This window comes from Dermochelys coriacea, chromosome 1 (genome assembly GCF_009764565.3).
Source record: "Dermochelys coriacea isolate rDerCor1 chromosome 1, rDerCor1.pri.v4, whole genome shotgun sequence".
NCBI classification, from domain to species: Eukaryota; Metazoa; Chordata; order Testudines; family Dermochelyidae; genus Dermochelys; species Dermochelys coriacea.
The window spans coordinates 345408703-345423915 of record NC_050068.2 but is presented as its reverse complement, the minus strand read 5'-3'; the positions used below and the strand labels follow the sequence as shown (position 1 = coordinate 345423915).

General features: G+C 49.7%; 1 protein-coding gene across 1 annotated transcript in view; it reads left to right on the top strand.

The window, feature by feature from the left end:
* PLXNA4 (plexin A4) overlaps positions 1-15213 on the top strand; it is a 600205-nt gene that overhangs the window by 440327 nt on the left and 144665 nt on the right. Inside the window, exons 7-8 of the mRNA XM_038372558.2 lie at positions 474-573; positions 3007-3121. Coding sequence (XP_038228486.1) covers positions 474-573; positions 3007-3121 — 215 coding nt within the window. The remainder of the gene's footprint in view (positions 1-473; positions 574-3006; positions 3122-15213) is intronic.

Below are 15213 nucleotides of genomic sequence, written 5' to 3'. Positions count from 1 at the left end.
TCTGAAACCTGCCTTTATGCCTGTGTCTCTTCCCAATCCCACCTCTGTCTTGCATGTTTAGAGGGTAGGTTCTTTGGGGTAGGGACTGTCTCTACCTCTGGGTAGGCCTCTGATCTGAATTAGGGCCTCTAGGCACTACCGGGATACAAATGCAGAATAATAAGAGCATTTTCTTAAGTGGCCACGGATTCTTGGTGCCTCAATCTTTGGGCATCTGGCTTGAGACACTTTTGGCCTGACAGTAGAATACCCAGCCCTCCATTCATACCCAAGGGAGCTGGAGGCACTCCATGTTTCTGAAAATCAAGCCCTAGACTGGGGGGCTGAAAAATTATGTCATAAACTGTTCCCCTTTTGCCATATTGCTGTGGGCCGTGCGATGGTGCAGACTTTTGACCTGGCCGTTAATGATTCATTTGGTTATTAATACAATCATCCAGTCACCTCTCATGATCCTTATGCTCTTTCCCCAGGAGACCATCACATTGTCCAGCTCCAGCTCAAGTCCAAGGAGACAGGCATGACTTTCGCCAGCACCAGCTTTGTCTTCTACAACTGCAGTGTCCACAACTCGTAAGTTGGTATTTTCCTGATGTGCATCTTCCCCCCCACAACCTTATCGTGCTGCTTTGAATCCATCCCAGCTGCCCACGCTGGCTGGTCCACATAGCACAGAGACAGCCACTTATGTGTCAAGGAGACCTGTAGTCGTGTCACATGGGGCTTGGTAGAACACCTGTCCCACAGATTAACCTATGCTGGGTGAAAGGTACCCTCCTGCTATTAGAAACGTTCAGGGCAACATGAAAACAACTTATTAAACTTCCTAGTAATGGGCTTTGAGCTGACTTGATTTGTACTCAGGCACCTCTCAGGCAAAACACCACATCATTGGGGATTTGTCTGAGGATTGACTGAGTGGAAATTGAGTCACAGCCTCAGCAAATGGCCATGTGGACTTTAGTGGCTATTCATGTGGACCCCGATCCTGCACACCCTTGTGCTCTATCAATCCTTGCTCATGCCATCAGTCACTGGGACCACTCCAGTTTGTTAGCACCAGGCTTGGTACTAAGTGTTGGCAGGATTGGGCCCTGAATGGACAGAGGGCCAATTAATGGTAGATTTGTTTTTGTGTGTGATGTGCACACTGTTCTCTAGGAACTGGACTGAGTACCACAGGCTGATTTGCCATAGAATAACCTTTTCCTATCAGGAACCCCTTTTCCTGGATCCTCCTTCTGGGTATCTGGGATCTGGCTGGAACTCCCATCCTGTTAAGCTATATGGGAAGGGCAGGGTGATCTGGACCGATACACCGAGACCTCCTCCTTTAGAACATCTGAGGTGGGACTAGACTCATCACTGTGCGGGAGATGAATGTGTAGGATTCATATGCCAAGGCAGAGATGGGACCCCTCTTCAGTGGATTGCTCTGTTCCTGAGCAAGGCAGATGGGCTGTGCTCCCATCCCCAGGCCATCATCTTTCCCAGACAGGGCTCCGGAAGTACCAAGAGGCGATAATTACTGCAGTACAGTGATTCACAAGCAAAGGCAAATCCTATTTCCGTGTCCCCGCTGCTTTGACAAACAGCAGTGAGGGAAAAAAAAAAAGAAAGTGATGGGGTGTTAAATATTTATGGCATGTTTTCGTTTCTGACTTGACAAACTATAATACGCTATCCATTTTTAATTTGATTTATCAGAGTAAGCTCTTGTTACCAATTTAAAGAACAGCTCTTTGCATCAGAGCTTAGGGTGGATTGACAGAGAGCAAGATTTCAGAGAGGACGGAGAAATGCTGTCTGCCTGTCTGTCTGATGCAGTTGGGTGGTATTTTTCACACATGCATGTGTAAAGGATCCAATGGCACATCAGTGCTAGTGAAATTCCCCCTGTAACACTATTTAAACCCTCCCTTACACATGGGTGGGACCTGCATTGGGCATCCTGGCCAGATGAACATATGAGCAGGGACCAACTGAGAGTCCTACCATCTGATGGCAGTGATCTCAGTTCAGTTTCTAGTGAGTCCACACAAGACACAAAGAAGTGATGTAGAGGTAACTGAGCAAGGACATGCAGTTGCAATCAGCCTGGCTTTCCCCGAAGAAAGCAAGAGATGGTAACATAAGGGGAAAGAAAGAAAAGGAGGACTTGTGGCACCTTAGAGACTAAAATTTATTTGAGCATAAGCTTTCATGAGTTACAGCTCACTTCATCGGATGCACCTGATGCTGTAGCTCGAGAAGGCTTATGCTCAAATAAATTTGTTAGTCTCTAAGGTGCCACAAGTACTCCTTTTCTTTTTTGCGAATACAGACTAACACGGCTGCTACTCTGAAACCTATAAGGGGAAAGTAAACCAAAAAGCTGACTTGTCAAGACCCTGGGCGATGAGCTTGCCCTTCCCAAAGGCATTCTCGCCCCTCTGCCTCCCGTGTAGCTGCTCTGTTAGCCTTCCCTCTGCCCACCTGTGCCAGGGCAGAGGGGAGTGGAGCAGAATTAACCCTGTGCTCACCAGAGAGTTGTACCCTGTTCCGCTTGGAAAGTGGGTCAGTAAAGCTGACATGGAAAGGTGCATTCAGAGCTATTTTATACAGGCAGAGAAGGGTCATAATGGGCCTAATTCTGTTCTCTGGCACTGGGTGTTATACTCGGATACCTCTGTTGACCTCTCTGGAGTTACTCCTTATACCCCCTCACTACAACACTCTGGCTCCCGATGTCTTTTTGAAATCAGGCCTAACGTCTCTGATTCAGAGCGTGGGCAGTGCCCGTTCTGCTCACCGCCACTGACCAAAAACACCATCATAACTGGCATGGGCAGGAACCAGTTTCCTTATTGGCAGCCTCCACAGATAGACCAAGCACTGAGTGGGCCATGGAGACTGCTCCCCTCTGAGTCCTAGGACAGGGCTGGGGCCCTTGACAGGGACTGTGCGTGCGCCCTGGGTTCTTGAGGGCTGGCTGGGCTTAGTGACTTCTTCTCTCTCTGTCCCCAGGTGTCTGTCCTGTGTGGAGAGCCCCTATCGGTGTCACTGGTGCAAATATCGCCACGTCTGCACCCATGACCCCCGTTCCTGCTCCTTCCAGGAAGGGCGAGTCAAGCTGCCAGAGGTAGGAAGGGGCACTGCGGGCGGCCTGTAAACAGAGGGTTCGGGGGCATGGCAATGCTCATGTCTGACTGGAACAACGAACTGCCTCCTTTCCCTGTCACCCATTCCTGCCCCTTACACCCTGTCCCAGCAACACCCTCCCTCCTCCTCCCCTTCCCCATTCCTGTCCCTTCCACCCCCTCACTGCAACATCCTCCCTGCCCCTCCTCCTCTCCCATTCCTCCCCCTTCCACCCTGTCACTGCAACACCCACCCTGCCCCTCCCCTCCCCCATTCCTGCCCCTTACACCCTGTCCCAGCAACACCCTCCCTGCCCCTCCCCTCCCCCATTCCTCCCCCTTCCACCCTGTCACTGCAACACCCTCCCTGCCCCTCCCCTCCCCCATTCCCGCCCCTTACACCCCCTCACTGCAACATCCTCCCTGCCCCTCCTCCTCTCCCATTCCTCCCCCTTCCACCCTGTCACTGCAACACCCTCCCTGCCCCTCCCCTTCCCCATTCCTGCCCCTTACACCCTGTCCCAGCAACACCCTCCCTCCTCCTCCCCTCCCCCATTCCTGTCCCTTCCACCCCCTCACTGCAACATCCTCCCTGCCCCTCCCCCTCCCCTTCCCCTCCCCCATTCCTGTCCCTTCCACCCCCTCACTGCAACATCCTCCCTGCCCCTCCCCCTTCCCTCCCCCATTCCTGTCCCTTCCACCCCCTCACTGCAACACCCTCCCTGCCCCTCCCCTCCCCCATTCCTCCCCCTTCCACCCTGTCACTGCAACACCCTCCCTGCCCCTCCCCTCCCCCATTCCTGCCCCTTACACCCCCTCACTGCAACATCCTCCCTGCCCCTCCTCCTCTCCCATTCCTCCCCCTTCCACCCTGTCACTGCAACACCCACCCTGCCCCTCCCCTCCCCCATTCCTGCCCCTTACACCCTGTCCCAGCAACACCCTCCCTCCTCCTCCCCTCCCCCATTCCTGTCCCTTCCACCCCCTCACTGCAACATCCTCCCTGCCCCTCCCCCTCCCCTTCCCCTCCCCCATTCCTGTCCCTTCCACCCCCTCACTGCAACATCCTCCCTGCCCCTCCCCCTTCCCTCCCCCATTCCTGTCCCTTCCACCCCCTCACTGCAACATCCTCCCTGCCCCTCCCCCTTCCCCTCCCCCATTCCTGTCCCTTCCATCCCCTCACTGCAACATCCTCCCTGCCCCTCCCCCTCCCCCTCCCCCATTCCTGTCCCTTCCACCCGTCACTGCAACACCCTCCCTCCCTCTTCCTCTTCCTCTCCCCCATTCCTCCCCCTTCCACCCCCTCACTGCAAAACCCTCCCTGCCCCTTCCCACCCCTTCTACCCTGTCACTGCAACACCCTCCCCCCTTCCCCTCCCCATTCCTGCTCCTTCTATCCCCTCACTGCAACACCCTCCCCGCTCCTCCCCCTCCCCCATTCCTGTCCCTTCCACCCCCTCACTCTCATGCTCCCCTCAGCTCACCTTCCCCTTCCCTTCCTCACTTTGCTGCCTCTTCCTACTCTCCCCTCTCTCTGCTGAGCGCGGCCCTTGCTGCTCTGTGTGCTGGATGCCTGTGGCTATGGGCCAGCATCTCTGAGATCAGGCTGAAAGCCAAAGAACTTAACCCCCGCAGGCTGGCTACCCCAATCCCGCAGCACCGTATCAGGTCGCACGTGGGTGTGTTCTGCAATGTCTGACGGCCGGAGCCAGCTGCCAGGAATAGAGGCGAGGGGATCCAAGTACTACCGCTAGAGAGCGAGCTGGTGGGACAAAACAACAAGCTGTTCGATCGGGGGAGCGGCCTGGTTCTGTTTTCAAGCGCTGTCATCGCCAGAGCTTGCTCTGCCTGTGGGTCCGTTCTCAAACTGTCAGGGCGTCAAGCGCAGAAGCCAGCTGGCGCGGTACGGCTCGCTGTCAGCGTCTGAGTGCCCGCATTTCTGAGCTGAGCCAAGAGCTCTCCCTGGCTGGGTTGTTGTCCCTGCCACGCATGGCGGAACAGGCGCTGTGGGTACATCATGTGCTGTTATCCTTTCCCAGGCTTGACTTGGAGGCCTGCATCCGAATGTAAAACAGAAACGAAGGGAGAGTTAGTGATGGAAGCCATTACAGCTGCTACTGCTCACCCACCAGCAGGCTTCCTGGCTCCCGAAGCCAAGGGGAATACAAAGAGAGGATGCACTTGTACGGGTGAGGGGGGCTGCTGCGGGAGGGAAGAGGCTTTTAGGGTTCTGCTCCTGGTTACTGGCAGCCTTGATTTCCTGCACTGAGGACCCAGTCCATCAACGCTGGAAGCAGCCGCCCCTGGAAGGCGAGGTTGGGCCTCAGTGCCGCTTGCCTAAGACAGGGCTGTATTGGGCCCTGCGGCTTAGCGCCCAACTAGATGCTGTCCTGAAAGCGCCCAGCCTGGCTGGGCCCCAAGTGGAGCTCAGGTGAATGCACATGGAAAGCCACTTCATTACTTCATGGTGAGGAGAAGCCTGAAAGCATTCTGGCCTGGTTGGTAAATGACCCGAGCTGGCCTTATTTTTCGCTCGTTCGGACGGACCAGTATCCATTACAAGATCTGATATCTCATGACTCATCGGGCACAGGGGCTGTTGCTGAACTCCAGCAGAAAGCCGGGAATCCCTGTTCTCCGCTGCTGGGTAACATTTTTGTTCCTAGCTGTGAAGGTTCATAAAATATAAAACCTTAAATTGACCACATTGAGATGACACCCTTACATCTCCTGGGGCTATAGCATAGCACCCAGGTCTGTGACCCAGCCAGTCTGTCCCCATTCCTTTTGCTGGGCCTCCATGCATCCTCCTCCCTCTCACTTCTGAAGACACCCTTCTTCATTAGCAGTCTGTAGGTTGACAGTTCAACCCTGGAAGCAGCAATCTTGAACTACAGTGACAACTGAGCCAGGAGTAAATAGTCATGGGCAGAAGCCTCTAGGGACATAGCCATCACTGTTCCTCTGCTTTGAAACTTGCTGGGGACTTGGCAGGAAGACAAGCTGTTCCGGCGTCAGTCCAGTGTTTGGTGTTTCTGGTAGGTCGTTCCCAACCAGATGGGTATTATTCCTCAGGATCAAGCATCATCAGGAATTGGCTACTGTGAAACATCCCGGCCTATCACAGGTTCTTTCCATCTTTCACCTCTGAATCAGGTGGGGCCTCAACTCGTCTCATAGGTAATATTTTCTGTTGCACATGTTTCGGTATTCTGATGGTGCTGCAGTGTGAGGCCATCGTGGTTTGGATCTTTGGCCTTCCCTTTGTTCAAGCTGCAACCCACATGCAGATTCCTAGTTACCCAGCCAAGAAAAGTGGTAGGTGGCAGTGCTGTTTGATTGAAAATGGTCCTTTCCTCTGCAACTGGTGCCATCTAGGTGGAGTCCCACCCTCCTGCTTTTGAGAACTGGAGAGGATGCTGGTAGCCTAATTCTTCTCTCAAAACATGAACAAGTAAGCAGCAGTTTAGGTGGCTGCTTCATCCCTTCAGCTGATTTGTTTCTGAGATATAGCATCTCCAAACAAGGGATCAGGTCCTACCTATGTTTGGCTCTGTGAATTGCGCTCGCAGGCACCCCGTTTGGTAGAGGATACTCCCATAAAGGTGCAGTGTTCTCCCAAGCGGCTTGAGAAAAATCTCAGTCTCTTGGTTTACAAATGGGGCACAGGACACAATCATCTTTCACTTTGGACCCAGCATCTGGCAAAAAGCAGCTCAGGACAGGATATGACATTCTTTGTCCTGCTGCCTCTTGTAGATGAAGCATCGCTGAGTATTTCGAAAGCTGACTCAGCATCAATAGGGACGGACAACCTCCAAAATCAAAATCAACCATGATCGTTTGCTGCCTGGAAGCACGAGGAATGCCATGTGGCTGCAGGGCAGGTTGTGTTCGGTTGCTGGTGTGGTCTCCACATGTTTGTCATTCCTCAGTTAACTACACCATAGAATCAAAGAAACTAGAGCTGGGAAAGACCTTCTAGAGCATCTAGTCCGCCCCACAAGAGCCAATGGAAGATTGCCCCTAGAGCAATTCTGAAATATTTTGTCCAGTCTCCTTTAAATTTCATAAATGGCAGGTCTTCCACCACCTCCTGCAGACATTATTCCATGCCTGAGAGATTTCTTGATGAGACAGTGTTTCCTGTTATTCAGCTCAATATTTTCCTCTTTTAATTCCATTCCATGTCTTCAAGTTGGATTCCTTTTTGGTTGTAGTCCTTTAACCATTCCTGGCAAGCCCACTAACTGCTTGGGCTGGAGCACTGGTTCTTCAAGCCATATGGCCTTCTTGGTTCTTCAGATACTGCTATCCCTTTACCTACCATCAGGAGCCTTTCATCAATGCTTCACTTAGATGCTTCACTGCACAGTGTGGGCATCAGCTGGGACCCAGTTTCTGTCTCCTCTACAGCCCGCCTTCTTTCTGTCATCTTCCAGATCATCCAAAACACCATGTCATTAAGTGAACCTGTTTCTGTTGGTCTTTCCTCTCCATCCTTAATGTCCTTCTTGCTACCTTGATGTGCACTTTCCCTTCATTAGGAAGTTCTTCACTTCCCCAGGGGAGGGGGGATGTTGCATACCACTTGGGAGGAGGATGTATCTGCAGTATCAATTGAGCAGGCATTCATATCACCTTCAAGTCCTAGTGTGGTGGATGGTGCATCCCATTTGCAATCTTGCAGACACGCAGCTAAGCAGTTTAGTAACTCCTTGCCAAGCAAACAAACATTGATGGAACTTCATCACATTATGCAATTGCTAGCAACTCCTCCTATTTAATCAGCATTTCAGCATATCAGACTTGTTCCCTCCCCCACAATCTGGTCCTTTTGCTGCCCCGCTAACCTTAATTTGACTGTCTTTCCTTTTCCCATTGCAGCATGTTGAAACCAAACCCCAGGCCTAGTGTGAACTTCCCACTCTTGTAGCACATGTTCTGGCTGTGCTTATATCCATGACCCCTCTTACATGCTGGAGTGCTGATAGGGATCTCTCCGGGGCTTGTGTAGTCAAAGCTTGTGCCTATGTCCCACTTTCCTCAGATGCTCCTCACGTCTCCTGGTGTATATAGGTCTGACTCCCTTGCTGATCTCTCTCGTAGTCTCATACAGTATGTTCTGATGAGAACTTTTGTGTCTTTTATTGTTATTTACTGATTTGATAGGGTACCGGCTTGCTTTGAAGGGTTATCCTATGTGCTGGAGACATGAGGAAGGCCTGTGAGGTCATCTACTTCACCTCTAGCAGGGCAAAGATTTTTCCTTGCAGTATAGGCTCCTCTTCACCATCTAGGACATGGCATGTGACCACACTGGGGGTGGAACATAGTGGCCATTATAACAGCACCAGCAGCACTGAACGAGATCCATAGAAGGAGAGAAGAATATCCTAGTTGAACATGCAAGGGGAATTTTAGAACTGCAGAATATAATTACCAAGGATCAGATCTTGAGCTCCATACTCAGTTCTCACCCACTGAAGTCAGTAAAAGTTGGAATAAAGACCTCAAGATTTGGTTCCTAATTTGGGACGAGTTTCTTGTGGCCAGGGCCGGATTAAGGTTTTGAGGGGCCTGAAGCTAATGGGAGGGAAGGGCCTAAGTATGAATTACATATTGCAAAAAAAATTATGATGTCATCAAACATTTCTCTACATACATATTTACATATTATTTATTCAGCATTGGCACTCCACCATGTCCCTGAGAGTGATTTGGGCACTGGGCATCCCTTTGGTGGTGAATCTCTCAGAATCATCTAATGACTGGTTGATGCAGAGAAAAAACTGTACAATTCTTGGACATATCCAAAAAAAAGAAACTGCTTCTACACAACAATAAATGGCAGACTGGCCAACAAGGTTGAGTGAGTGTGCAGCACATGGTATATAGCCAACCAAAGCACTGCGCTCTTTTATCTTGGCCTGTATCCCTGAATATTTGCCACTCATATTATTTGCATTTTCATAGCTTTGGCCACAACAAAGGCTGATGTCAAATCCCATTTTCGATGAAGAAATTGAGTAGATACAAGGCAAGTTTCTCCCCTGTGTGGCTGGTGATGTTTATGAAAATCATGAAACACTCAATTGTTCCGCTGGGTAGCACATAACACAAGATGACAGTCAGCTGATCTACATGTGACACATTCGATGTTGAGTCGACAGACACTGAAAAATATCCTACATCTTTGATCTCATCTGCAATGGCTGGTAGCGTCTTCTTTGCCAGTAGTGCAATGAATTCATCACAAATAGTCTTTGATAGATATGATGTATGGCCTTTTCCACGATTTGTGTGTTCATTGTTGTGCTGAGCGAAGAAATGGTTGAACTTAGCGATTAGCTCTAGAATGCCAAGGTAATTGCCATTGTGTTTTGATCCAACAGTCTCATCTGAGCCACAGAATGGCACCACGCTTAGCAAGAAAAAGTATGGTTTCAACTACGCATCTGAGAATGTTCTTCCAATAAGCAAGAGCTTTGAAAAACTGGTTTTCCATTTGGGTATCAATTCTGCCACTAACTTTCTTTCGGGCATGGTAGCTGCTAACTGACAATGTATGCTGCTCACTCATTGCATGATTGCTAATGTATGCAGTATTCTTCCAACCACTGAAGCCTTCACAGAACATTCCCCACTTTTTGGTATCAGAAAACAGGTGGTAATAAAAACAGTACACCTTCTTTTGAGAAGGCGAATAGATGGGCCATTCTCACTTGCCAATCTGTTAGGCTTCACATATTCAAATACTGATTTGGTCAGATAACGATTCTGATTGGTGTACTCTCACTTTGTCAATGAAAAGTCAGCATCTAGATTCTGGCATTTCTGTGGGCCCTTCTCAGTCCAATATGCAATGAGATCTTGAGAAGTCATGTCCCACTCACCTGGATCGCTGGAGAAGGATATTTTTGTATTACTATCACTGAGAAAGTCTTCAGAGGGGTGAAGTGAGACTGCAGCTAGAGAAGTCACAGGAGGCTGGTCTTTTTCATCAGGTGCAGCAGGTTCACTTGGTCTGGTATTCACCTGGACTTCCTCACCACCAGCCTTAGTAGAGGAAAAAACATTAGGAGAGAGAAAGAACTTTTCAGCACTGCATCTTGTCTTTGCTGTCTTTCTTTGGCCTCCTCCAATTTCTACCATCCTCCTTCCTTCAACATAGTTTCTATTGTCTGGTGTAGGCCTATTGAGTACAAAATTCAATATTGCTTGGGCCCACAAACACTTACTTAGCCCACAGAGACAAAATCATCACCACCATAAATTGAATTCACAATCTTGATGGATTTATTTGTACAAAGCAATATCTAACTAGACAAAAAATTTCCAATGGCCCCCGCTATTGTCGCTTAGCTGTTACTTCAATATAGAATGGAGGGCTTACAGTAAGGCCTAAAAATAGAAGGGCCTAAAAATTAGGGCCTAATGTAGGGCCTAAAAGGCTATAGCCTTATTAGCCTATGGGTAATCTGGCCCAGCCTGTGGCTCTTTAATCAAATAGTAGTTTTGCTTGGTTTAGGAATGCAGAATTGGCTCTTGGAATTCAGCCAGGATACCGCACTGACCCTACTCACAGAAAATGCCGAGATACTGTGGTGGCATGTGCTTTGTAAATTTCACAAACAGACAGATGTTCACTGTCAGGACTTTGGCTCTTCATCTCATGCCTAATCCAGGCAACAGTTTGGTGAATCAGCACTGGAAAGGTGGGCATGAATAAAGTTGTTTTGGAGCTGATTGGAAGTGCCCTGTTTGCTTCTGGTTAAGAACTTCAGCAGGGCCCATAAAACAAGAGTATTTATGATTATGGCGTTGAACTCAATCAAATAGAGTTGACTATGTCTCAGGGTGATTTGTGGCAGGAATACTTCACCCTGACATATAATTTCCTTTTACAGCATATTTTTGGAGGCTAAGTCTGCTGGCTTGAAATATACCAAGCGAGTTCCGGCTTTATAAAAGGAGTTGATGTTATTCTATTGGGTGGGGAGGAGACGGAAGATGAGGAAGCAGATCAGAGATTTACATACTAAACTGTTTTTTCCAAGGATTCATTTACAAAAGCCAAAGAGGTTTAAGAATCCCTTAGGGAGAAGGGGAGAGGTAGTTTATTTCTCAGCTAGGTGTCCTGCATCTTCCTCTAAAGCATCTGGTACCGGCCAACGTTGGAGACAGCATATGAGCCTATCATTTGCATTACAGTAGCACCTAGATGCCGTGACTGAGATTGTGGCCCCTGTGCTAGGCACAGTATAGGTGCAAAGATCTTACAATCTAAATGGACAAGATAGTCAAAGAGTAGGAAGGGAAACTGAGGCAAAGTGATTTGTCCTTGGGCACATAGCTGGTTAGTAGCAGAGCCCCTTCTGACTAGAACAATGCTGCCTCCTGTAGGTGAATCTGCTTTGATCTGGCATGGCAATTCTCTTGTTGAGTCTTAAGGCTTGATGGTAAGCCAGGAATAACCTACTTGAGTTGATGGGATAAAGAATTAAGGTTCCTTTTGTGCTGTATTGCTCTGTAAGATGAACACTATCTTGTTCTGGTCCTTGCAAGGATATTAGCTTTGTATGGAAAAAAGAAAAGCAAAAAGCTAACCCAGATAAGAAATCTGTTATCTGCTGGGTTTAAAAGCTACATAATCATTTAATTACCTTGAAGGAGGTTTTCATCTTTCCTTGCTCAGCCAGCTTGTGTGTGTCTGTTTGTGTTTTTCTTCCTCCCCCAAACAAGCTTTTCATTAAAAGGATTTTCATCTGTCATCTAAAAGGGAAAAGAAGAAAAACCCGCGCACCAAAGTGTTTTATGTTGAGTTGTATGTGCTAATGACAGTAAAGCCCACATAAAAGAGCAACTGGTTCAAATACTAATTTGTCAAAAGCAATAGAAAGCCCTGGGAGCCGCACACTGGAGAACAGCTGCCGAAGAACCGTGTACCAAGTCTCCAAGTGCTTGTGCCTGCTTCACACTCAATGAGGAGCTGCGCCGGAGGCCTTTGCAGTGAAATGTGCTGATTTCTCTTTGCCCCTCTGCTTGTTCTGACTGAGTAAAAGTAGGGGTGTGGGGGGGTGACTGTGCTTGTGAAAAAGGGGGGCAGAGAGTGACACTGGGAGCCAGGTGCTGGTGAAACTTCTTCCCTCTCCCCCTCCTTCCAGCTCTGCCGATGCACCTCGGTCCTGTCCTGAGTATGCCCAATGCTGAGGTGGCATGAGGTGAACTTCCTGTAACCTCTTGGGCACGTTGAGTTATTTTGTAGTGTAGTCGAGGCTTCCTACCCATGCCCATGAAACTCAATTGCACTGGTCCTCCTTCCCATAGTGCATTGCCCTATGTCTCGCTGGTTTCTGTGAATACCCTCTGGGCTCTCTATCCCCTCTTGAGGCACTACGGCAAAGGAACCTGGATTTTCCCAGAATGCATTGCTACAGACACAGATAGCCCATCATGGCTGTGTTCTGGAAAAAGACTGCTGTGTAGGTACATCCGTGGCTGTCTATTTTCTGATTAGTGTCAGGAACTGGTTGCACCCGTACTGTGGACAGGGCCTTGAAGTGATACATGTCCAGTCATTACTGTGACAACAACTCCACTTCCAACCCATGCCTGGTTGACCAGCTTCTTTCCCTGTCCTGAGACACAGCTGCTTAGGGTGCCACTGCCGAAAAATTCCATTTCTGCTCATTAATGGGGCCGTGGGGCAGTGACAGCTATAGAGATGCCAATATCACTGCCTCTAATTCTTCCCCTCTTGTTGATTAGCCACTCATTTATCCTGGCACCTGTCCATCATTAAGAAAAAAAAGTGAGGTTTTGTTACTATAGCAACTTGCAGGCAACCTGCTGCATTTGCATGAGCATGAAGAGAGGATTGGCAGAGAAGTGAAGGTGAAGGGATGAGAGCGGAGTTTGGGAGACAGCTGCCAACAGCAGCTCAATTAAGACACAGTCAAGCAGGCATCTTTGAGCTTGGCCTCCACAGCACCCCCAGCTGGACCGTGCAAGTGGAGAAAGGATCGGTGCTTACATTCTAGTTGGCTGAAGTCTTTGGAAAACCCCTAGAGTGCAGGACAGTTAAAGGCACAGTCCTACAGAGGACCGTCCTTTCCGAGTATTTGAAACGTGGAAACTGGGGAAAGTCCAAAGTCATAGGTTTGAATCCAGATGTGGCTCTGGACTCCCTAGAGACTGAGGGAATTTCCAAAATGGGGGCTTGGTCCCAGCCCATCTCTACTGCAAACACCGAGAAGGGAGAGAACTTGTTTAGTTGGATCTTCAAAAGGGGTGTAACAGAGTAATGAGATGAGATTAAATAAGGAAAATGTAGACTGTCAGAAGATGTTCCCTATCCATTAGATCTTAAATCTGTTAGACTGCGAAGCAGACAATGGTGTAGTGGAAACTATTGAAAAGCAGTGTGATTTAGCGGATAAGGCGCTGGATGGCATCTCAGGAGATGTGGTTTCTATTCCTGGCTGTGCCAATGACCAGCTCCCCTCTCTTTGCTCTGGTTCCCTCACTGCCTTATCTATTTAGATTGTAAGGTCTTTGGGGCCGGAACTGTCTCTTGCGGTGTGTTTGTACAGCATCCAGCACAATGGGGCTCTAATCTCAGATGTGGCTTCCAGGTACTATTGCAGTTCAAATAGTATTAATAAGCCCTGTCATTTGGGACATTTAAAACTGGGCTAGAGAATTGGCTTTAAGGGACAGTCTTGTACTGGCCAGGGATGGGATGGGGAAGAAGAGAGACTAGATGTAACCTGGCTGTGTGTGACTCAGTCTGGTTTTGTATTGCCTTCATGCCTGCTGTCTTTGCCATCTTCCAGCCAACATGTCCAGACAGCCAACGCACAGAAAACTGCATCTGCTTCTTATCTACTTCTTATCAGGATTCCTTATTCCTGCAGTGTTGTTTCTGCCAGAAATCGCTGCTGGCTCAGGGCAGCTCTGCAGCTGCTCTCTCTGCTGAGGTCTCTTGCCAAATTGCAATGGGAATTGAGATTTGTCTCAAACAGGTTTGGTCTCCGAGTGCCCACCCCACATCTTGCCATTCCACTTCCCTTCCCAGCCACCTAACGTGGCCTCTGCAGGTCTGCTCCTTGCTGGGGAATTTGTCTGGCCTCCATGGGAAGTGGCTAACCAAGGACCTACTGCTGAGATGTGCTTGAACAGCACTGAGAGGTGGAATGATGGGGATGAAAGAAGCCTCTGGCACCATGTACTAACCCTAACCCTAACTCTTATCAGCTGGACTTGTTGCAGTGGTGGTTTGAGCTTATTTATCCAATGGGACAAAATAATCACAGAATGCAGCATGGCAACATTTCACTTTTCTCACCATTACGTTGCATTGGGGTGAAATGATGCTGTTTTGCCTCATGCACTGATACCGTGTCAGGACTGTGGGACTTTCTGACTATCTAGCTTTCTGTCTGCAACACAGGACGTAACGAGTAGTATTATTTGGGGACCTGGTGGTTGCCACTAGTGCAGAGATGGGCAAACTATGGCCACAAGCCACATCCGGCCTGCAGGACTGTCCTGCCTGGCACCTGAGTTCACGGCCGGGGAGGCTAGACCTCGGTCCCGCCCCGCCCCACAGTTATGTCGCTGCGTGGGCAGTGCTCTGGGAGGCAGGGCTACGTGCTGCTGCAGGGCAGCGCGGCTGTGTGTCCGGCTCCGGCCAGGCAGTGCGGCTGCCAGACAGGCTGCTCCGAGCAGCATGGTAAGGGGGCCGGGGTGAGGGACACTCAGGGGACAGAGAGCAGGGGGTGTTGGATAAGGGTGGGAGTCCCAGGGGGCCAGTCAGGGGCGGGGGTGTTGATAGGGATCGGGGGGGCAGTCACAGAGAGGGAATGGGGGGGTTGGATAGAGGGTGGGGTCCCGGGGCAGCGATTGGGGTGGAGAGACCTGGGAGGGGGTGGTCAGGGGACAAGAAGCAAGGGGGGTTGGATGGGTCAGGAGTTCTGAGGGGGGCAGTCAGGGGGCGGGAAGTGGGAGGGGTCGGATACGTGGCGGGGGCCAGGCTGTTTGGGGAGGCACAGACTTCCATATAGTTTTGCAACCCCGATGTGGCCTTTGG